The sequence below is a fragment of the Oncorhynchus nerka genome, linkage group LG5 (genome assembly GCF_034236695.1).
Source record: "Oncorhynchus nerka isolate Pitt River linkage group LG5, Oner_Uvic_2.0, whole genome shotgun sequence".
In the NCBI taxonomy this organism is placed as follows: Eukaryota; Metazoa; Chordata; class Actinopteri; order Salmoniformes; family Salmonidae; genus Oncorhynchus; species Oncorhynchus nerka.
Window position 1 is genome coordinate 67,070,701 of NC_088400.1, and position 23,614 is coordinate 67,094,314.

Below are 23,614 nucleotides of genomic sequence, written 5' to 3' on the forward strand. Positions count from 1 at the left end.
AGATGGGGGATGGAGGTGAAGGGGGAGAGGAGGGGGGTGGAGGTGAAGGAGGAGAGAAGGAGGGAAGAGATGAGGGATGGTTGTAAAAAAGGAGAGGGGGAAGATGGGGGATGGAGGTGAAGGAGGAGAGGAGGGGGTGGAGGTGAAGGAGGAGAGAAGGAGGGAAGAGATGAGGGGATGGTTGTAAAAAAGGAGAGGAGGGGGAAGATGGGGGATGGAGGTGAAGGAGGAGAGGAGGGGGTGGAGGTGAAGGAGGAGAGGAGGGGGTGGAGGTGAAGGAGGAGAGAAGGGGGAAGAGATGAGGGGATGGTTGTAAAAAAGGAGAGGAGGGGGAAGATGGGGATGGAGGTGAAGGAGGAGAGGAGGGGGTGGAGGTGAAGGAAGAGAGAAGGAGGAAGAGATGAGGGGATGGTTGTAAAAAAGGAGAGGAGGGGGAAGATGGGGGATGGAGGTGAAGGAGGAGAGGAGGGGGGTGGAGGTGAAGGAGGAGAGAAGGAGGGAAGAGATGAGGGGATGGTTGTAAAAAGGAGAGGAGGGGGAAGATGGGGGATGGAGGTGAAGGAGGAGAGGAGGGGGTGGAGGTGAAGGAGGAGAGAAGGAGGGAAGAGATGAGGGGATGGTTGTAAAAAAGGAGAGGAGGGGGAGATGGGGGATGGAGGTGAAGGAGGAGAGGAGGGGGGTGGAGGTGAAGGAGGAGAGAAGGAGGGAAGAGATGAGGGGATGGTTGTAAAAAGGAGAGGAGGGGGGAAGATGGGGGATGGAGGTGAAGGAGGAGAGGAGGGGGTGGAGGTGAAGGAGGAGAGAAGGAGGGAAGAGATGAGGGGATGGTTGTAAAAAGGAGAGGAGGGGGAAGATGGGGGATGGAGGTGAAGGGGGAGAGGAGGGGGGGGGTGGAGGTGAAGGAGGAGAGAAGGAGGGAAGAGATGAGGGGATGGTTGTAAAAAGGAGAGGGGGAAGATGGGGGATGGAGGTGAAGGAGGAGAGGAGGGGGTGGAGGTGAAGGAGGAGAGAAGGAGGAAGAGATGAGGGGATGGTTGTAAAAAGGAGAGGAGGGGGAAGATGGGGGATGGAGGTGAAGGAGGAGAGGAGGGGGTGGAGGTGAAGGAGGAGAGGAGGGGGTGGCGGTGAAGGAGGAGAGGAGGGGGTGGAGGTGAAGGAGGAGAGAAGGAGGGAAGAGATGAGGGGATGGTTGTAAAAAGGAGAGGAGGGGGGAGATGGGGGATGGAGGTGAAGGAGGAGAGGAGGGGGGTGGAGGTGAAGGAGGAGAGAAGGAGGGAAGAGATGAGGGGATGGTTGTAAAAAAGGAGAGGAGGGGGAAGATGGGGGATGGAGGTGAAGGAGGAGAGGAGGGGGGTGGAGGTGAAGGAGGAGAGAAGGAGGAAGAGATGAGGGGATGGTTGTAAAAAGGAGAGGAGGGGGAAGATGGGGGATGGAGGTGAAGGGGGAGAGGAGGGGGGGTGGAGGTGAAGGAGGAGAGAAGGAGGAAGAGATGAGGGATGGTTGTAAAAAAGGAGAGGGGGAAGATGGGGGATGGAGGTGAAGGAGGAGAGGAGGGGGTGGAGGTGAAGGAGGAGAGAAGGAGGGAAGAGATGAGGGGATGGTTGTAAAAAAAGGAGAGGAGGGGGAAGATGGGGGATGGAGGTGAAGGAGGAGAGGAGGGGGTGGAGGTGAAGGAGGAGAGGAGGGGGTGGAGGTGAAGGAGGAGAGAAGGGGGAAGAGATGAGGGGATGGTTGTAAAAAAGGAGAGGAGGGGGAAGATGGGGGATGGAGGTGAAGGAGGAGAGGAGGGGGTGGAGGTGAAGGAAGAGAGAAGGAGGGAAGAGATGAGGGGATGGTTGTAAAAAAGGAGAGGAGGGGGAAGATGGGGGATGGAGGTGAAGGAGGAGAGGAGGGGGTGGAGGTGAAGGAGGAGAGAAGGAGGGAAGAGATGAGGGATGGTTGTAAAAAGGAGAGGAGGGGGAAGATGGGGGATGGAGGTGAAGGAGGAGAGGAGGGGGTGGAGGTGAAGGAGGAGAGAAGGAGGGAAGAGATGAGGGGATGGTTGTAAAAAGGAGAGGAGGGGGGAGATGGGGATGGAGGTGAAGGAGGAGAGGAGGGGGTGGAGGTGAAGGAGGAGAGAAGGAGGAAGAGATGAGGGGATGGTTGTAAAAAGGAGAGGGGGGAAGATGGGGGATGGAGGTGAAGGAGGAGAGGAGGGGGGGTGGAGGTGAAGGAGGAGAGAAGGAGGGAAGAGATGAGGGGATGGTTGTAAAAAGGAGAGGAGGGGGAAGATGGGGATGGAGGTGAAGGGGGAGAGGAGGGGGGGTGGAGGTGAAGGAGGAGAGAAGGAGGGAAGAGATGAGGGGATGGTTGTAAAAAGGAGAGGGGGAAGATGGGGGATGGAGGTGAAGGAGGAGAGGAGGGGGTGGAGGTGAAGGAGGAGAGAAGGAGGAAGAGATGAGGGGATGGTTGTAAAAAAGGAGAGGAGGGGGAAGATGGGGATGGAGGTGAAGGAGGAGAGGAGGGGGTGGAGGTGAAGGAGGAGAGGAGGGGGTGGAGGTGAAGGAGGAGAGAAGGGGGAAGAGATGAGGGGATGGTTGTAAAAAGGAGAGGAGGGGGGAAGATGGGGGATGGAGGTGAAGGAGGAGAGGAGGGGGTGGAGGTGAAGGAAGAGAGAAGGAGGGAAGAGATGAGGGGATGGTTGTAAAAAAAGGAGAGGAGGGGGAAGATGGGGGATGGAGGTGAAGGAGGAGAGGAGGGGGTGGAGGTGAAGGAGGAGAGAAGGAGGGAAGAGATGAGGGGATGGTTGTAAAAAGGAGAGGAGGGGGAAGATGGGGATGGAGGTGAAGGAGGAGAGGAGGGGGTGGAGGTGAAGGAGGAGAGAAGGAGGGAAGAGATGAGGGGATGGTTGTAAAAAGGAGAGGAGAGGGGGAAGATGGGGGATGGAGGTGAAGGAGGAGAGGAGGGGGGTGGAGGTGAAGGAGGAGAGAAGGAGGGAAGAGATGAGGCGATGGTTGTAAAAAAGGAGAGGAGGGGGGAAGATGGGGGATGGAGGTGAAGGAGGAGAGGAGGGGGGTGGAGGTGAAGGAGGAGAGGAGGGGTGGAGGTGAAGGAGGAGAGGAGGGGGTGGAGGTGAAGGAGGAGAGGAGGGGGATGGAGGTGAAGGAGGAGAGGAGGGGGGGTGGAGGTGAAGGAGGAGAGAAGGAGGGAAGAGATGAGGGGATGGTTGTAAAAAAGGAGAGGAGGGGGAAGATGGGGGATGGAGGTGAAGGAGGAGAGGAGGTGAAGGAGGAGAGGAGGGAAGAGATGAGGGGATGGTTGTAAAAAAAGGAGAGGAGGGGGAAGATGGGGGATGGAGGTGAAGGAGGAGAGGAGGGCGGGGTGGAGGTGAAGGAGGAGAGAAGGGGGGAAGATGGGGGATGGAGGTGAAGGAGGAGAGGAGGGGGTGGAGGTGAAGGAGGAGAGGAGGGGGAAGATGGGGATGGAGGTGAAGGAGGAGAGGAGGGGGTGGAGGTGAAGGAGGAGAGAAGGAGGAAAGAGATGAGGGGATGGTTGTAAAAAGGAGAGGAGGGGGAGATGGGGGATGGAGGTGAAGGAGGAGAGGAGGGGAGGAGATGGGGGATGGAGGTGAAGGAGGAGAGGAGGGGGGTGGAGGTGAAGGAGGAGAGAAGGAGGGAAGAGATGAGGGGATGGTTGTAAAAAAGAGAGGAGGGGGGAAGATGGGGATGGAGGTGAAGGAGGAGAGGAGGGGGAGGAGATGGGGGATGGAGGTGAAGGAGGAGAGGGGGGGGGTGGAGGTGAAGGAGGAGAGAAGGAGGGAAGAGATGAGGGGATGGTTGTAAAAAAGGAGAGGAGGGGGAAGATGGGGGATGGAGGTGAAGGAGGAGAGGAGGGGGGTGGAGGTGAAGGAGGAGAGAAGGAGGGAAGAGATGAGGGGATGGTTGTAAAAAGGAGAGGAGGGGGAAGATGGGGGATGGAGGTGAAGGAGGAGAGGAGGGGGAAGATGGGGATGGAGGTGAAGGGGGAGAGGAGGGGGTGGAGGTGAAGGAGGAGAGAAGGAGGGAAGAGATGAGGGGATGGTTGTAAAAAGGAGAGGAGGGGGAAGATGGGGGATGGAGGTGAAGGAGGAGAGGAGGGGGTGGAGGTGAAGGAGGAGAGAAGGAGGGAAGAGATGAGGGGATGGTTGTAAAAAGGAGAGGAGGGGGAAGATGGGGGATGGAGGTGAAGGGGGAGAGGAGGGGGTGGAGGTGAAGGAGGAGAGAAGGAGGGAAGAGATGAGGGGATGGTTGTAAAAAGGAGAGAGGAGGGGGAAGATGGGGATGGAGGTGAAGGAGGAGAGGAGGGGGAAGATGTGGGATGGAGGTGAAGGAGGAGAGGAGGGGGTGGAGGTGAAGGAGGAGAGAAGGAGGGAAGAGATGAGGGGATGGTTGTAAAAAAGGAGAGGAGGGGGAAGATGGGGGATGGAGGTGAAGGAGGAGAGGAGGGGGTGGAGGTGAAGGAGGAGAGGAGGGGTGGAGGTGAAGGAGGAGAGGAGGGGGTGGAGGTGAAGGAGGAGAGGAGGGGGGATGGAGGTGAAGGAGGAGAGGATGGGGGGTGGAGGTGAAGGAGGAGAGAAGGAGGGTAGAGATGAGGGGATGGTTGTAAAAAGGAGAGGAGGGGGGAAGATGGGGGATGGAGGTGAAGGAGGAGAGGAGGTGAAGGAGGAGAGGAGGGAAGAGATGAGGGGATGGTTGTAAAAAAGGAGAGGAGGGGGAAGATGGGGGATGGAGGTGAAGGAGGAGGAGAGGAGGGGGTGGAGGTGAAGGAGGAGAGAAGGGGGGAAGATGGGGATGGAGGTGAAGGAGGAGAGGAGGCGGGGGGTGGAGGTGAAGGAGGAGAGGAGGGGGAAGATGGGGGATGGAGGTGAAGGAGGAGAGGAGGGGGGGTGGAGGTGAAGGAGGAGAGAAGGAGGGAAGAGATGAGGGGATGGTTGTAAAAAGGAGAGGAGGGGGAAGATGGGGGATGGAGGTGAAGGAGGAGAGGAGGGGAGGAGATGGGGGATGGAGGTGAAGGAGGAGAGGAGGGGGTGGAGGTGAAGGAGGAGAGAAGGAGGGAAGAGATGAGGGGATGGTTGTAAAAAGGAGAGGAGGGGGGAGATGGGGGATGGAGGTGAAGGAGGAGAGGAGGCGGGGTGGAGGTGAAGGAGGAGAGAAGGAGGGAGGAGATGAGGGGATGGTTGTAAAAAAAGGAGAGGGGGGAAGATGGGGATGGAGGTGAAGGAGGAGAGAGGAGGGGGTGGAGGTGAAGGAGGAGAGAAGGAGGGAAGAGATGAGGGGATGGTTGTAAAAAGGAGAGGAGGGGGAAGATGGGGGATGGAGGTGAAGGAGGAGAGGAGGGGGGGTGGAGGTGAAGGAGGAGAGAAGGAGGGAAGAGATGATGGGATGGTTGTAAAAAACGAGAGGAGGGGGGAAGATGGGGGATGGAGGTGAAGGAGGAGAGGAGGGAGGGGGGGTGGAGGTGAAGGAGGAGAGAAGGAGGGAAGAGATGAGGGGATGGTTGTAAAAAAAGGAGAGGAGGGGGAAGATGGGGGATGGAGGTGAAGGAGGAGAGGAGGGGGTGGAGGTGAAGGAGGAGAGAAGGAGGGAAGAGATGAGGGGATGGTTGTAAAAAGGAGAGGAGGGGGAAGATGGGGATGGAGGTGAAGGAGGAGAGGAGGGGGAGGAGATGGGGGATGGAGGTGAAGGAGGAGAGGGGGGTGGAGGTGAAGGAGGAGAGAAGGAGGGAAGAGATGAGGGGATGGTTGTAAAAAAGGAGAGGAGGGGGAAGATGGGGGATGGAGGTGAAGGAGGAGAGGAGGGGGTGGAGGTAAAGGAGGAGAGAAGGAGGGAAGAGATGAGGGGATGGTTGTAAAAAGGAGAGGAGGGGGAAGATGGGGGATGGAGGTGAAGGGGGAGAGGAGGGGGTGGGGTGAAGGAGGAGGAGAGAAGGAGGGAAGAGATGAGGGGATGGTTGTAAAAAATGAGAGGAGGGGGGAAGATGGGGGATGGAGGTGAAGGAGGAGAGGAGGGGGTGGAGGTGAAGGAGGAGAGAAGGGGGGAAGATGGGGGATGGAGGTGAAGGAGGAGAGGAGGGGGGGGTGGAGGTGAAGGAGGAGAGGAGGGGGGAAGATGGGGGATGGAGGTGAAGGAGGAGAGGAGGGGGTGGAGGTGAAGGAGGAGAGGAGGGGGTGGAGGTGAAGGAGGAGAGGAGGGGGTAAGATGGGGGATGGAGGTGAAGGAGGAGAGGAGGGGGTGGAGGTGAAGGAGGAGAGGAGGGGGAAGATGGGGGATGGAGGTGAAGGAGGAGAGGAGGGGGTGGAGGTGAAGGAGGAGAGGAGGGGGGGGAAGATGGGGGATGGAGGTGAAGGAGGAGAGGAGGGGGGTGGAGGTGAAGGAGGAGAGAAGGAGGGAAGAGATGAGGGGATGGTTGTAAAAAAGGAGAGGAGGGGGAAGATGGGGGATGGAGGTGAAGGAGGAGAGGAGGGGGTGGAGGTGAAGGAGGAGAGAAGGAGGGAAGAGATGAGGGGATGGTTGTAAAAAAAGGAGAGGAGGGGGAGAAGATGGGGGATGGAGGTGAAGGAGGAGAGGAGGGGGAGGAGATGGGGGATGGAGGTGAAGGATGAGATGCTTATTGCCCTTGTGTGCTGATGGGCGCCAGTCCAGCCACCGTAATAATGCAAGACTAATTATTTTCCACAAGAGTGGTCACATCTGCTGGGTTTGGAGGACAGTAAAATCAGCAATCGTTTACCATTACATTCAATGAGGCATTGTGCAAACTTTAGCAGAGGGAATAACTGTTTCCCTCTTTAAGAAGGGGTGGGGGAGTGGGAGGGTGCTCCTCTTTATGAAGGGTTGGGGGAGTGGGAGGGTGCTCCTCTTTATGAAGGGGTGGGGGTGGGAGGGTGCTCCTCTTTATGAAGGGTTGGGGGAGTGGGAGGGTGCTCCTCTTTATGAAGGGTTGGGGGAGTGGGAGGGTGCTCCTCTTTATGAAGGGGTGGTGGAGTGGGCGGGTGCTCCTCTTTATGAAGGGTTGGGGGTGGGGAGTGGGAGGGTGCTCCTCTTTATGAAGGGGTGGGGGTGGGGGAGTGGGAGGGTGCTCCTCTTTATGAAGGGGTGGGGAGGGTGCTGCTCTTTATGAAGGGGTGAGGGAGGGTGCTTCTGTTTATGAAGGGGTGAGGGAGGGTGCTGCTCTTTATGAAGGGGTGGGGGAGGGTGCTGCTCTTTATGAAGGGGTGAGGGAGGGTCCTTCTATTTATGAAGGGTTGTGGGAGGGGAGGATACTGCTCTTTATGAAGGGTTGGAGGAGTGGGAGGTTGCTGCTCTTTATGAAGGGGTGAGGGAGGGAGGGTGCTGCTCTTTAGGAAGGGGTGGGGGAGGGGAGGGAGGGTGCTGCTCTTTATGAAGGGGTGGGGAGGGGGAGTGAGGGTACTGCTCTTTATGAAGTGGTGGGGGAGTGGGAGGGAGGTTGCTGCTCTTTATGAAGGGGTGGGGGAGGGGAGGGAGGGTGCTGCTCTTTATGAAGGGGTGGGGGAGGGAGGGTGCTGCTCTTTATGAAGGGATGGGGGTGGGGAGTGGGAGGGTGCTGCTCTTTATGAGGCGGTGGGGGTGGGGGAGGGAGGGAGGGGGTGCTGCTCTTTATGAAGGGGTGGGGGTGGGGGAGTGCTCCTAAATGGGGTCTCTGAGTCACCACTATTCTCTTTGGATAGAAGGTACTGTACAGTGTTGTACTCACTGACTACATTAAGAGCATTATGATAAAAGCATTATGAAACATCCATCCTTGGGAAAATACAGACACCAGATCAGGACCAAGGTGAAACACATGACTTTTTGTTTGGTCTACTTTTAGACAGAGTGAGATGTTATTTACATTAGCAGGCAAACATGTCATCACTTCTTTAGGCTGCCAAAGGTCAATACAGGTTCACCATTTCCTCTGCTGACCAATCTCTCATGATAACACACCTAGAGTGCGTTAGCAAGGAGGATATAGTCCCACAATGCAACACTGTGAACATAATGCATCTAATGGTATAACAGACTCACCGACACAATGATGAATCTGATTTGTTCTGCTGGGCGGGCCTTGAGGAGACACAGTAATGCTGCCCACCCAGGGCCACAGCAAGCATTTATACAACACGTTTTTATTAAATAACTATTAGGGAATCGATTGTGAAATGGTAAGAGAAAAAATAGGTGTTGATTAATTTGGGCCTGCAGTTTACGGCTCCCTCTCTTTTCATCTCCTGTCCTCCTCCATTCCTTCTCCTTCTCCTCTTTCTCCATCTCCCCTCTCCCTTCCTCCCTGCTGTCTCTTCTGTCATTTCTCCTGTCCCCCCATTACTCTCCTCTCATTTCCTCCATCTCTCATCATCCTTCCTTCCCTCCTTCACTCCTGCTCTCTCCCTCACTCCTCTCTCTATTCTTCCCTTTCTCCCCCCCTCCTCCTCTCTTCTCTTCCTCCTTCTCTCGTGCTCGCCTAATTAACTGTCAACTGTAGCCATTTATGTTTCTATATTTAATGAGGGAATGAATATTAAACATTCCCATCTCTCTTCTCTCTCTCCACCCCCTATACATCCCCTCTCTCTCCTCTCTGCCCTCTCTTTCTCCCTTCTCCATCCCCTCTCTCCTCTCTCCACCTACTCTCTTCACTCTGCACCCTCTCTCTCCCCTCTATACCCCCTCTACCCCCTCTCTCCCCGTCCACTCCCGCTCTCCCCTCTCTACCCCCTCTCTCCCCACTCTAGCCCCTCTCTACCCACTCTCAAACCCCTCTCTCCCTCTCCCCTCTCACTCCCCTCTCCCACCCTCCCCTACACCCTCTCCACCCCTCTCCCACCCTGCCCCTCTCTCCTCTCTCCACTTTCTACCCCCTCACTTCCCTCTCTTCCCTCTCTCCACTCTCCACCCCCTATCTCCCTCTCCACCCCCTCACTCCCCTCTCTCCCCTCTACACCCCCTCTCTCCCCTCTCCAACCCCTCTCTCCACTTTCCACCCCCTCACTCCCCTCTCTTCCCTCTCTCCACTCTCCACCTCCTCTCTCCCCTCTCCACCCCCTCACTCCCCTCTCTCCCCTCTCCACCCCCTCTCCTTCCCTCTCCAACCCCTCTCTCCACTTTCTAACCCCTCACTTACTACCCTTTCTGAGGTTGTGACATGAACATGTTACCGTGACAATGAGAGTAAGTGACAGGATTTTGTATAGCTGGAACTTCAAACAGGCTCCCCCACATGTATTATGATGACTGGGAAACCATATTAAAGCATGGGTGAGCATGAAAACACAGGACCCCCACCAATCCAGATACACTGTAGTTCAAAACCTGATCTCTTCCATGTTGAAACATGTCTGGATACAGAGGAGATCAACGGTGTCTACAGAATTCACTGTGAATTTTCTCAGTCAGAAAATGCAGAAACCTTCAGGGAAGTAATGTGATTTGACTGCTGCCTTAGTTGCTCAGTATAGCATATACACTTCTGGCCTAAGCACTGTCAGTGAATGGACTGCGTAGAATCACCCTCCATCCCCAAACATTTGATCTGATAAACCACATAATGACTCGCACCTCTTTTCCTGATTGCCACGTTGTACCTCCGCCTCCTGTGTTCATCACCGTGACACATTTACATCAAAGGGAAACCTCCATCATGACCCATTTTCTCTCCCTCCGCAGCTGCTTGTGCTCTGGGCCAATCACAGCGCGGCAGGAAGTATCCCATGTATCCCTGTGATGAGCGGCTGGTTAGGCACACTAAAGAGCATCATTCATGCTCAGTCACTCCAGTAGCGATCCAGGCCAATCATCAGCAGGAATACTAACATCAACCCATTTTAAATGATAGAAAGGTTCATTCCCCATATTATCCAGGTGATCAAACACAGACAGTGTCCATGTTGTATGTTGAGGTAAACCAGATCAGATGCTTTTCGCCATTCAGAGACGGCAGGGTAGCCTAGTGGTTAGAGCGTTGGACTAGTAACCGGAAGGTTGCAAGTTCAAACCCCCGAGCTGACAAGGCACAAATCTGTCGTTCTGCCCCTGAACAGGCAGTTAACCCACTGTTCCTAGGCCATCATTGAAAATAAGAATTTGTTCTTAACTGACTTGCCTAGTTAAATAAAGGTAAAATAATAAACAGAATTAAACATGTCAGCTGGCTGCAGAGCTCTCAGGTGCTCCCTGTGTCCAAGTTGATGTCACCTTCCAAATAAAGCATTGCTGGCAATTTCATCGTTCATTTCCAGTAGTGTGATCTATACTGAGTTGCCCATGTTGACTCAAATCAAATCGAAGTTTATTAGTCACATGCACCGAATACAACACGACTCCAATACTTCCCACAGTTGTGTCAAGTTGGCTGGATGTCCTTTAGGTACTGGACCATTCTTGATACACACGGTAAACTGACACACTCAAACCGGTGCTCCTGGCACATACTACCATACCCCGGATTCACCTGGTCAGTCTATGTCATGGAAATAGCAGTTTCTGTATCAGTTTAAGTTGTCCCAGTAATCTCAGTAACAACCACACTGGATGGTTTTCTATTCACAGCAGGCTAAACTGAGTGTAAAGCCTACCCATCTTGAATCAATGCAAATATCCCCTTGTAAAATGATCTACTAAGGTAAAACATTACTGTGGTACTAATAGTGACCCCTATCTTTGGTTAAAGTAGCACACAGAGACAGTGCTTGTCTGGGAACAGAAACCCGCTGGTGTCTTACCTAACTGCAGCTCCAGGATGCTGAGTTTGCTTTCTGAGGGGAACAGGATCTTTGGAGGCTTGTCTGTCAGAGGGGCTGGAAAACAAAAAGAAAACACACATTACAATTCATTTCCACACTTCTGACATTTGTCCATTGAGCCATATACTTATGAAAATGTCTTCGTAAACCCGAGCACAGCGTTGAAGAGTGAGAGGAGAACACAGTGCAGGCACCGTATGGAAGCTGAAGCAGTAGACAGAGGGAAACTGTTAAAGGATATCCCCTTCTCCAAAAGCCTCAAACATCCATCTACTTCAAAACTTTACCCAGGCAACCGTTTTTAATCCCAGCCAGCGTCTTCACTACCTTATGGACCAAGCACGTCAGTGACTAGACTGGCTGTGCTACAGTGTGAACACGGATTCAGGTTGGATGGGTATTTACCCCAAACCCCGGTTTATTCCCTGTTATGTAGAGAAGGGCTTCAGCACCGTTCACGGATATCTTAGCAGCTATTTACATATGTCAGATTCATATGTCATATTGTTGCGACGACTCGTCACAGCAGAACAAAATACCTATAAATAATACATTGGTGAATTTCCTGCAACCTCGATGTTGAGTGAGATGGATCAAGCCAGCAACAGAGGGAGGACAAGGGGAAATATGTAGTGTGTGACTGGAAGTGCTATCCTGTCATGATGAGCTTAATCGTACCAAGCTGCGTTTGACAGGACGCTCGTTTTTCAGCCGCCCGGATTCCAACTTGCATGCGCTCCGGGTGCATTTAAAGTGGCTACGTTTGGTTTAGTCTTAGTGTATTCTCAGACTGCACCAAGAGAATATATCTAATATCCATATTCTGTGAAGTGCCCAGCCTATTTACCATCAACTTTTTTTATTTTTATGTATCCGCGCTGCAATGAAACATACTCTTGGGTACGACCAATGGCATCGCTGAAATCTGTATTTATCTGTCATTGTTGTTCAAAGCCTTTAACCCAGAGGCAAATAACTGGTGGTGGTGGTGGTGGTGGTGGTGGTGGCAATGTATACCGTAAGAAGCAGAGGCAACATAAATAGGCTTTACAAAGGAGGAGGTAGGAACCCAGGAAGTGGGTTGAATGTTGAATCTTAATTTGATCACAGCAGGAAATGAAAAGTTGTGGTGTATTCAAGGTTTAAAAAGGCTTCTAAAGTTTGCAATTTCCACTTGCGTCAGACTTGATTTGCCCTAACAAAAAATGTATCACCCCCTACAAAAATATCCATTCATTATCAAATTAAGTCAAATTAAGAGCTGTTCTTGTTATCCTTCTTGTCAACTAATGTTCTCTGTCCAATAGAGTGTTCGGCTTTTTATCTGCATCTATAGCTTCACATGTCATATTTAACAAAAGTAATAACTAATCATGCTCATTATTCACAATGTAAAGGTCAGGGTCTTCTGCAGCGAATGCATCAGCTAAAGAGGTCAGCTGTACATTAAACAGCACATGAACACATGCACGGTGCATATAACAGTTATAAGAAGGGACAAAAGCAATCTAGTACAATGACAAAACTAGTTGGGTCTTCCCTTAGACCTGAATTCAAACGGATCATTAATGGAATGTTTCTTATGTAACATACTTCCTATGAGACAAGTAAAATCTTCTTCTGATCAGCAATTATCTCTTCCCCCATGTTCTACTGTAGATATGCATAATTAATGAACACTTGTTTGATACTGCAGCGATGATAAAATCGTAGCTATGAGAGGTCACAGATGATTCACCATTGTGAAGATACTGGTTTCCAGTCTGTTTCGACCCCCATTGGAATACACCAGCCCCAATTAGGCCTAGAGAGAAGCAACAAAAGATCTGCACTTAGGGCCATCCCATGATCATTAGTGCTTAATTGGGCACCCTCTTCAAAGTGGCATTGGAAAGTCCTCATATCTAAGAGACTTTTTTTAAGAGTAGTAAGAGTATGAACACTCAGTCTGAGTGTGAAAACGGTCAGGGAGAAACTCTTATAGGGGAATGAATTCTGGCACAAAACAACACGGCAGCTGTAGAGTAGGTAGTAGTCCGAGGTGTAGCTACACTGTGTGGTGTTTCCTGTATGTGTTGCCAGTCTAGTCTGCTTGCTCATTAAAGAGCAGCAGTTGAATGTGTTCATTTATCATCAGGTACCAACAGCCTTCACTATTTGGGGGGATACCTGTGTCTATCTACCCAGTGTTGCAACAGTTTGGCATGGTCCATACCGCTTTGCAACTGCATCTTGGTGAGACAAAAGCAGGACTGAAAAAGGTCATTGATGTACCATACACAGTCTTAGTGAAAAATAACATCTTTGGCGCAAAATGGATGACATTTGGGAGTCAATTGTTCTCAATTGACACATTAAAGCCTATTCTCTGGTGACTGTGTGAAATGACTCTCCATCATGCAGTGATAATGTGGTGCCGTCTCAATTCATGACTAATGAGCCAAACCACGACACCGTCCCCATTCGAAGAGAGAGAGAGGGCCGAGACCAAATCGTGACACCCAAACGAACTCAAACTAGAGCCTCGATCCATGAAATGTTTCCCTGGCGGGAGCAAGAGCTGAGCTCTGCTCGCGGAAAATCTCATTATGTTAATGACCTTTTTCTTTATGAAATATGCATTGAATATTTTGTTTAATCACGACATGAAAAAGAAAACAGTCGTTCCCGAAAATGATTAGTCCCAACATGAGGCAGGCATGAAAAGGGTACAAAAAGTCTGTGAACAGCGTTTTGGCAAGAGGGTGACCATGGTTCTGATAACCGAAAGAGAGAAACTGAGCAGTACTTTGCTTTGATGAGAACTCATAGTAGTACCACAGTGGACTCAACATTGACCAATGATAGGCAAAACACAATATGTATTCAGAGTTTCCTAAATCCATTGGTATTGACTGCGAGGCAGAATATTAATAATGAATTGCTTGGTGAGATTCAAACAGAAAATTCATATCACACATTACCATTCATGTAACCAGTTATGGATTTATCTGATTGTAATTTCTTCTTTGAGATGACTATAGACATTCACAGATACAGACGCACACACACAGAGTAGGTACTGTATTGAAGGTTATCCTCAGGGACTGGCTAGAGATGTAGCTGGACCTGGATGGAGCCACCTACCTACACGACCTTCTGGAGCTAACTGCCTCTCAATCCCTGTCTCTGTAGGGTTCTGGAGCTACCTGACTACCCTTCCCTGTCTCTGTAGGGTTCTGGAGCTACCTGACTACACTTCTCTGTCTCTGTAGGGTTCTGGAGCTACCTGACTACCCTTCCCTGTCTCTGTAGGGTTCTGGAGCTACCTGACTACCCTTCCCTGTCTCTGTAGGGTTCTGGAGCTACCTGACTACCCTTCCCTGTCTCTGTAGGGTTCTGGAGCTACCTGACTACCCTTAAATTACATTTAACATTTACATTTAAGTCATTTAGCAGACGCTCTTATCCAGAGCGACTTACAAATTGGTGCTTTCACCTTATGACATCCAGTGGAACAGCCACTTTACAATAGTGCATCTAGGTCTTTTAAGGGGGGTGAGAAGGATTACTTTATCCTATCCTAGGTATTCCTTAAAGAGGTGGGGTTTCAGGTGTCTCCGGAAGGTGGTGATTGACTCCGCTGTCCTGGCGTCGTGAGGGAGTTTGTTCCACCATTGGGGGCCAGAGCAGCGAACAGTTTTGACTGGGCTGAGCGGGAACTGTACTTCCTCAGTGGTAGGGAGGCGAGCAGGCCAGAGGTGGATGAACGCAGTGCCCTTGTTTGGGTGTAGGGCCTGATCAGAGCCTGGAGGTACTGAGGTGCCGTTCCCCTCACAGCTCCGTAGGCAAGCACCATGGTCTTGTAGCGGATGCGAGCTTCAACTGGAAGCCAGTGGAGAGAGCGGAGGAGCGGGGTGACGTGAGAGAACTTGGGAAGGTTGAACACCAGACGGGCTGCGGCGTTCTGGATGAGTTGTAGGGGTTTAATGGCACAGGCAGGGAGCCCAGCCAACAGCGAGTTGCAGTAATCCAGACGGGAGATGACAAGTGCCTGGATTAGGACCTGCGCCGCTTCCTGTGTGAGGCAGGGTCGTACTCTGCGGATGTTGTAGAGCATGAACCTACAGGAACGGGCCACCGCCTTGATGTTATTTGAGAATGACAGGGTGTTGTCCAGGATCACGCCAAGGTTCTTAGCGCTCTGGGACGAGGACACAATGGAGTTGTCAACCGTGATGGCGAGATCATGGAACGGGCAGTCCTTCCCCGGGAGGAAGAGCAGCTCCGTCTTGCCGAGGTTCAGCTTGAGGTGATGATCCGTCATCCACACTGATATGTCTGCCAGACATGCAGAGATGCGATTCGCCACCTGGTCGTCAGAAGGGGGAAAGGAGAAGATTAATTGTGTGTCGTCTGCATAGCAATGATAGGAGAGACCATGTGAGGTTATGACAGAGCCAAGTGACTTGGTGTATAGCGAGAATAGGAGAGGGCCTAGAACAGAGCCCTGGGGGACACCAGTTGTGAGAGCACGTCGTGAGGAGACGGATTCTCGCCACGCCACCTGGTAGGAGCGACCTGTCAGGTAGGACGCAATCCAAGCGTGGGCCGCGCCGGAGATGCCCAACTCGGAGAGGGTGGAGAGGAGGATCTGATGGTTCACAGTATCGAAGGCAGCCGATAGGTCTAGAAGGATGAGAGCAGAGGAGAGAGAGTTAGCTTTAGCAGTGCGGAGCGCCTCCGTGATACAGAGAAGAGCAGTCTCAGTTGAATGACTAGTCTTGAAACCTGACTGATTTGGATCAAGAAGGTCATTCTGAGAGAGATAGCGGAGAGCTGGCCAAGGACGGCACGTTCAAGAGTTTTGGAGAGAAAAGAAAGAAGGGATACTGGTCTGTAGTTGTTGACATCGGAGGGATCGAGTGTAGGTTTTTTCAGAAGGGGTGCAACTCTCGCTCTCTTGAAGACGGGAGGGACGTAGCCAGCGGTCAGGGATGAGTTGATGAGCGAGGTGAGGTACGGGAGAAGGTCACCGGAGATGGTCTGGAGAAGAGAGGAGGGGATAGGGTCAAGCGGGCAGGTTGTTGGGCGGCCGGCCGTCACAAGACGCGAGATGTCATCTGGAGAGAGAGGGGAGAAAGAGGTCAGAGCACAGGGTAGGGCAGTGTGAGCAGAACCAACGGTGTCGTTTGACTTAGCAAACGAGGATCGGATGTCGTCGACCTTCTTTTCAAAATGGTTGACGAAGTCATCTGCAGAGAGGGAGGAGGGGGGGGGAGGGGGAGGAGGATTCAAGAGGGAGGAGAAGGTGGCAAAGAGCTTCCTAGGGTTAGAGGCAGATGCTTGGAATTTAGCGTGGTAGAAAGTGGCTTTAGCAGCAGAGACAGAGGAGGAAAATGTAGAGAGGAGGGAGTGAAAGGATGCCAGGTCCGCAGGGACGCGAGTTTTCCTCCATTTCCGCTCGGCTGCCCGGAGCCCTGTTCTTCAATGTCTCTGTAGGGTTCTGGAGCTACCTGACTACCCTTCTCTGTCTCTGTAGGGTTCTGGAGCTACCTGACTACCCTTCCCTGTCTCTGTAGGGTTCTGGAGCTACCTGACTACCCTTCCCTGTCTCTCGCCTCCTCCCTGTAGGCTGTCTCGTCGTTGTTGGTGATCAAGCTTACCACTGTAGTGTCGTCAGCAAACTTGATGATTGAGTTGGAGGCGTGCATGGCTATGCAGTCATGGGCGAACAGGGAGTACAGGAGAGGGCTGAGAACTCACACTTGTGGGGCCCCAGTGTTGAGGATCAGCAGAGTGGAGATGTTGTTTCCTACATTCACCCCCTGGGGGCAGCCCGTCAGGAAGTCCAGGACCCAGCTGCACAGGCGGGGTCGAGACCCAGGCTCTCAAGCTTAATGATGAGTTTTTTTAAATGATTTTTTATTACCTTTATTTAACTAGGCAAGTCAGTTAAGAACAAATTCTTATTTTCAATGACGGCCTAGGAACAGTGGGTTAACTGCCTGTTCAGGGGCAGAACGACAGATTTGTACCTTGTCAGCTCGGGGGTTTGAACTTGCAACCTTCCGGTTACTAGTCCAAAGCTCTAACCACTAGGCTACCCTGCCGCCCCAGGGTAGAGGGTACTATGGTGTTGAATGCTGAGCTGTAGGCAATGAACAGCATTCTTACATAGGTATTCAGTGTGCAGTGTGATGGCGATTGCATAGTCTGTGCACCTATTGGGACGGTAAGCAAATTGGAGTGGGTCTAGGGTGACTAGTAGGGTGGAGGTGATATGATTCTTGACTAGTCTCTCAAAGCACTTCATGATGACAGAAGTGAGTGCTATGGGGCGATAGTAATTTAGTTCAGTAACCTTAGCTTTCTTGGGAACAGGAACAATGGTGGCCATCGTGAAGCATGTAGGGACAGCAGACTGGGATTGATTGAATATGTCCGTAAACACACCAGCCAGCTGGTCTGCGCATGCTTTGAGGACGCGGCTGGGGATGCCCTTCTGGGCCGGCAGCCTTGCGAGGGTTAACACATTTAAATGTTTTACTCACATAGGCCACAGAGAAGGAGAGCCCGCAGTCTTTGGTAGCGGGCCGTTTCGTGGCACTGTATTGTCTTCAAAGTGCGCAAAGAAGATGTTTAATTTGTCTGGGAGTAAGACGTCGATGTCTGCAACAGGGCTGGTTTTCCTTTTGTAATCCATGATTGTCTGTAGATCCTGCCACATACTTCTCCTGTCTGAGCCGTTGAATTGTGACTCCACTTTGTCTCTATACTGACACTTGTTTGTTTGATTGCCTTACAGAGGGAATAACTACAATGTTTGCATTCGGCCATGTTTCCAGTCGCCTTGCCATGATTAAATGCGGTGGTACGTGCTTTCAGTTTTGCGCGAATGCTACCTTCAAGCCACGGTTTCTGGTTAGGGAAGGTTTTAATAGTCAGAGTGGGTACAACATATCCTATACACTTCCTTATAAACTCGCTCACCAAGTCAGCGGTGAGCAAGTACTGGGAAAATATCCCAGTCCATGTGATCGAAGCAATCTTGAAGTGTGGAATCCGATTGGTCAGACCAGTGTTGGTAGACCTAAGCACAGGCACTTCCTTTTTTAGTTTCTGCCTATAGGAGGGGAACAAGAAGATAGAGTCGTGGTCAGATTTTCCAAAAGGAGGGAGGGGAGGGCCTTGTATGCATCGCGGAAGTTAGAGTAGCAGTGGTCGAGTGTGTTACTCGCTCGTGTACTGCAATCGATATGCTGCTAGAATTTAGGTAGCCTTGTTCTCAGATTAGCTTTGTTAAAATCCACAGCTACAATAAATGCCCCCCAGGATATATGGTTTCCAGTTTGCATAAAGTCCAGTGAAGTTCCTTGATGTCCGTCTTGGTATCCGCTTGTGGGGGGGGGGATGTAGACGACTGTGATGATAACCGAGGAGAGTTCTCTTGGGAGATAATACGGTCGGCATTTGATTGTGAGGAATTCAGGTAGACAAAAGGACTTCTTGTATGTTGTTACAATTACACCATGAGTCGTTAATCATGAAACATACACCCCTGCCCTTGTTCTTACCAGAGAGATGTTTGTTCCTGTTGGCGCGATGCACTGAAAATACCGTTGGCTGTAAGAACTCCGACATCATGTCCCCAGTTAGCCATGTCTCTGTGAAACAGAGTATGTTACAATCCCGGAAATCTCTTTGGAAAGCAACTCTTGCCCTAATTTCGTCGACTTTGTTAACTAGGGACTGGACATTAGCAAGTAATATACTCAGAAGCGGTGGTTGGCATCCAAAGCCTCACTATTTATTTATTTATTTTATTTCACCTTTATTTAACCAGGTAAGCAAGTTGAGAACAAGTTCTCATTTACAATTGCGACCTGGCCAAGATAAAGCAAAGCAGTTCGACACATACAACGACACAGAGTTACACATGGAGTAAAACAAACATACAGTCAATAATACAGTAAAAAAAAAACAAGTCTATATACAATGTGAGCAAATTAGGTGAGAAGGGAGGTAAAGGCAAAAAAGGCCATGGTGGCAAAGTAAATACAATATAGCAAGTAAAACACTGGAATGGTAGTATTGCAATGGAAGAATGTGCAAAGTAGAAATAAAAATAATGGGGTGCAAAGGAGCAAAATAAATAAATAAATTAAATACAGTTAGGAAAGAGGTAGTTGTTTGGGCTAAATTATAGGTGGGCTATGTACAGGTGCAGTAATCTGTAAGATGCTCTGACAGTTGGTGTTTAAAGCTAGTGAGGGAGATAAGTGTTTCCAATTTAAGAGATTTTTGTAGTTCGTTCCAGTCATTGGCAGCAGAGAACTGGAAGGAGAGGCGGCCAAAGAAAGAATTGGTTTTGGGGGTGACTAGAGAGATATACCTGCTGGAGCGTGTGCTACAGGTGGGAGATGCTATGGTGACCAGCGAGCTGAGATAAGGGGGACTTTACCTAGCAGGGTCTTGTAGATGACATGGAGCCAGTGGGTTTGGCGACGAGTATGAAGCGAGGGCCAGCCAACGAGAGCGTACAGGTCGCAATGGTGGGTAGTATATGGGGCTTTGGTGACAAAACGGATAGCACTGTGATAGACTGCATCCAATTTGTTGAGTAGGGTATTGGAGGCTATTTTGTAAATGACATCGCCAAAGTCGAGGATTGGTAGGATGGTCAATTTTACAAGGGTATGTTTGGCAGCATGAGTGAAGGATGCTTTGTTGCGAAATAGGAAGCCAATTCTAGATTTAACTTTGGATTGGAGATGTTTGATATGGGTCTGGAAGGAGAGTTTACAGTCTAACCAGACACCTAAGTATTTGTAGTTGTCCACGTATTCTAAGTCAGAGCCGTCCAGAGTAGTGATGTTGGACAGGCGGGTAGGTGCAGGTAGCGATCGGTTGAAGAGCATGCATTTAGTTTTACTTGTATTTAAGAGCAATTGGAGGCCACGGAAGGAGAGTTGTATGGCATTGAAGCTTGCCTGGAGGGTTGTTAACACAGTGTCCAAAGAAGGGCCGGAAGTATACAGGATGGTGTCGTCTGCGTAGAGGTGGATCAGAGACTCACCAGCAGCAAGAGCAACATCATTGATGTATACAGAGAAGAGAGTCGGTCCAAGAATTGAACCCTGTGGCACCCCCATAGAGACTGCCAGAGGTCCGGACAGCAGACCCTCCGATTTGACACACTGAACTCTATCAGAGAAGTAGTTGGTGAACCAGGCGAGGCAATCATTTGAGAAACCAAGGCTGTCGAGTCTGCCGATAAGGATGTGGTGGTTGACAGAGTCGAAAGCCTTGGCCAGATCAATGAATACGGCTGCACAGTAATGTTTCTTATCGATGGCGGTTAAGATATCGTTTAGGACCTTGAGCGTGGCTGAGGTGCACCCATGACCAGCTCTGAAACCAGATTGCATAGCAGAGAAGGTATGGTGAGATTCGAAATGGTCGGTAATCTGTTTGTTGACTTGGCTTTCGAAGACCTTAGAAAGGCATGGTAGGATAGATATAGGTCTGTAGCAGTTTGGGTCAAGAGTGTCCCCCTTTGAAGAGGGGATGACCGCAGCTGCTTTCCAATCTTTGGGAATCTCAGATGACAAGAAAGAGAGGTTGAACAGGCTAGTAATAGGGGTGGCAACAATTTCGGCAGATAATTTTAGAAAGAAAGGGTCCAGATTGTCTAGCCCGGCTGATTTGTAGGGGTCCAGATTTTTCAGCTCTTTCAGAACTTCAGCTGAATGGATTTGGGAGAAGGAGAAATGGGGAAGGCTTGGGCGAGTTGCTGTTGGGGGTGCAGTGCTGTTGACCGGGGTAGGAGTTGCCAGGTGGAAAGCATGGCCAGCCGTAGAAAAATGCTTATTGAAATTCTCAATTATGGTGGATTTATCAGTGGTGACAGTGTTTCCTATCTTCAGTGCAGTGGGCAGCTGGGAGGAGGTGTTCTTATTCTCCATGGACTTTACAGTGTCCCAGAACTTTTTAGAGTTAGTGTTGCAGGAAGCAAATTTCTGCTTGAAAAAGCTAGCCTTGGCTTTTCTAACTGCCTGTGTATAACGGTTTCTAGCTTCCCTGAACAGCTGCATATCACGGGGGCTGTTCGATGCTAATGCAGAACGCCATAGGATGTTTTTGTGTTGGTTAAGGGCAGTCAGGTCTGGGGAGAACCAAGGGCTATATCTGTTCCTGGTTCTAATTTTCTTGAATGGGGCATGTTTATTTAAGATTGTTAGGAAGGCATTTTTAAAAAATATCCAGGCATCCTCTACTGACGGGATGAGATCAATATCCTTCCAGGACACCCGGCCAGGTCGATTAGAAAGGCCTGCTCGCTGAAGTGTTTCAGGAGCGTTTTACAGTGATGAGTGGAGGTCGTTTGACCGCTGACCCATTACGGATGCAGGCAATGAGGCAGTGATCGCTGAGATCTTGGTTGAAGACAGCAGAGGTGTATTTAGAGGGGAAGTTGGTTAGGATGATATCTATGAGGGTGCCCGTGTTTAAGGCTTTGGGGGATACCTGGTAGGTTCATTGATAATTTGTGTGAGATTGAGGGCATCAAGTTTAGATTGTAGGATGGCTGGGGTGTTAAGCATGTTCCAGTTTAGGTCGCCTAGCAGCACGAGCTCTGAAGATAGATGGGGGCAATCAGTTCACATATGGTGTCCAGAGCACAGCTGGGAGCAGAGGGTGGTCTATAGCAGGCGGCAACGGTGAGAGACTTGTTTTTAGAGAGGTGGATTTTTAAAAGTAGAAGTTCAAATTGTTTGGGTACAGACCTGGATAGTAGGACAGAACTCTGCAGGCTATCTTTGCAGTAGATTGCAACACCGCCCCCTTTAGCAGTTCTATCTTGTCTGAAAATGTTGTAGTTTGGAATTAAAATTTCTGAATTTTTGGTGGTCTTCCTAAGCCAGGATTCAGACACAGCTAGAACATCCGGGTTGGCAGAGTGTGCTAAAGCAGTGAAAAGAACAAACTTAGGGAGGAGGCTTCTAATGTTAACATGCATGAAACCAAGGCTATTACGGTTACAGAAGTCATCAAAAGAGAGCGCCTGGGGAATAGGAGTGGAGCTAGGCACTGCAGGGCCTGGATTCACCTCTACATCGCCAGAGGAACATAGGAGGAGAAGAATAAGGGTACGGCTAAAAGCAATAAGAATTGGTCGTCTAGAACGTCTGGAACAGAGAGTAAAAGGAGGTTTCTGGGGGCGATAAAATAGCATCAAGGTATAATGTACAGACAAAGGTATGGTAGGATGTGAGTACAGTGGAGGTAAACCTAGGTATTGAGTGATGAAGAGAGAGATATTGTCTCTAGAAACATTGAAACCAGGAGATGTCATTGCATGTGTGGGTGGTGGAAATAATAAGTTGGATAAGGTATAGTGAGCAGGACTAGAGGCTCTGCAGTGAAATAAGCCAATAAACACTAACCAGAACAGCAATGGACAAGACATATTGACATTAAGGAGAGGCATCCTTAGTCGAGTGATCAAAAGGGTCCAGGGAGTGGAGAGGTTGGTTTGGGGGTCACGGCGATTTAGACAGCTAGCCAGGACATCGGTAGCAAGCTAGCATAGGATGGAGGTCTGTTGTTAGCCACCTCTTGCGTTCCGTCAGTAGATTAGTGGAGTTCCGTGTTGTAGAGGGGATTAGTCCAAATCACACAACAACAAAAAAATAAAAACAATAGATATAGTTATAGAGGCCCAAGAAGAAACATGTTAATAATAAAAATAAATAAATTGTCCGATTGTCTATTCTGAGAGCATCCGGTAAGACAGCTAACGGTTAGCAGGCCGCAGATGGGCATTCAGGTAACGTCGCGACGGAGGAGCCAGCCGGATCTCCTTCGGGTAGATAACGTCGGCAGTCCAGTTGTGAGGGCCCGGAGGGGCTCCGTGTAGGCAGTAAAACGGGTCCGGATAGGTGACTGCAGCCCAGGAGTGATTGACGGAGCTCAGGAGTGGTTGACGGAGCTCGCTAGCTCCGGAGTAATTGATGTTTGCTCCGGAATCGACGAAAGCAGATAGACACACGGATAGCAGCCAGCTAGCTGTGAGATCCGGGAGTGAATGTCCAGAGAGCAGTTGAAATCCAGGGACATGGAGAGAAAAAAATCGGTCCGGTATGTTCCGTTCCGAGCCGCGCTGCGCCGTACAAAACTGGCGATAGATTTTCGAGTTAAAGGATAGCTAATGACCACAAACCGTGGTTAGCTGAATACGAACGAGTTGCCAGTAAAGAAGCTAACTAGCTTCTGGCTAGCTTCTTGGAGGATTGCAGATTTGATTGCAGATTTGAGGTAAATAATACGTATTTATACATATCAATTGGTGAGGCAGGTTGCAGGAGAGTGTATTGAAGATGAGTTGATGGAAAATAAAAATAAAATGTATGTGAAAAAAAAGTTGTAAATATATATATATACACGACACGACAAGACGAGGACAAAAGACGTCTGAACTGCTATGCCATCTTGGAAAGAAGACCGCTCCGGCACCCTCTCCTCCTCCGACGGCGTTGTTTTGGGTCGGCCTCTGGAATCAGTTCAAATGCCCTGGGAGGTGCACACAAAGGATCCGCTTGGGAAAGTCGTATTCCTGGTCGTAGTGCTGGTTGTGCTGGTAAATTGACGTCTCTCTTATATCCAATACTTATTTCCGGCTGTATGTAATAACACTTAAGGTTTTCTGGGCTAACAATGTAAGAAATAATACATGAAAAAACAAAATATTACATAGTTTCCTAAGGACTCGAAGCGAAGCTGCCATCTCTATCGGCACCATCTCCATGACCTGCCTGATCACTAAGTTAAACTGTCAAAGCATACTGTTTTGGTTCAGATACAAGCAGAAAC

General features: G+C 50.3%; 1 protein-coding gene across 1 annotated transcript in view; it reads right to left on the reverse strand.

The window, feature by feature from the left end:
- Window positions 1–23,614, reverse strand: part of LOC115126160 (interleukin-1 receptor accessory protein-like 1) — a 423,550-nt gene that overhangs the window by 166,317 nt on the left and 233,619 nt on the right. Inside the window, exon 6 of the mRNA XM_065018987.1 lies at window positions 10,739–10,813. Coding sequence (XP_064875059.1) covers window positions 10,739–10,813 — 75 coding nt within the window. The remainder of the gene's footprint in view (window positions 1–10,738; window positions 10,814–23,614) is intronic.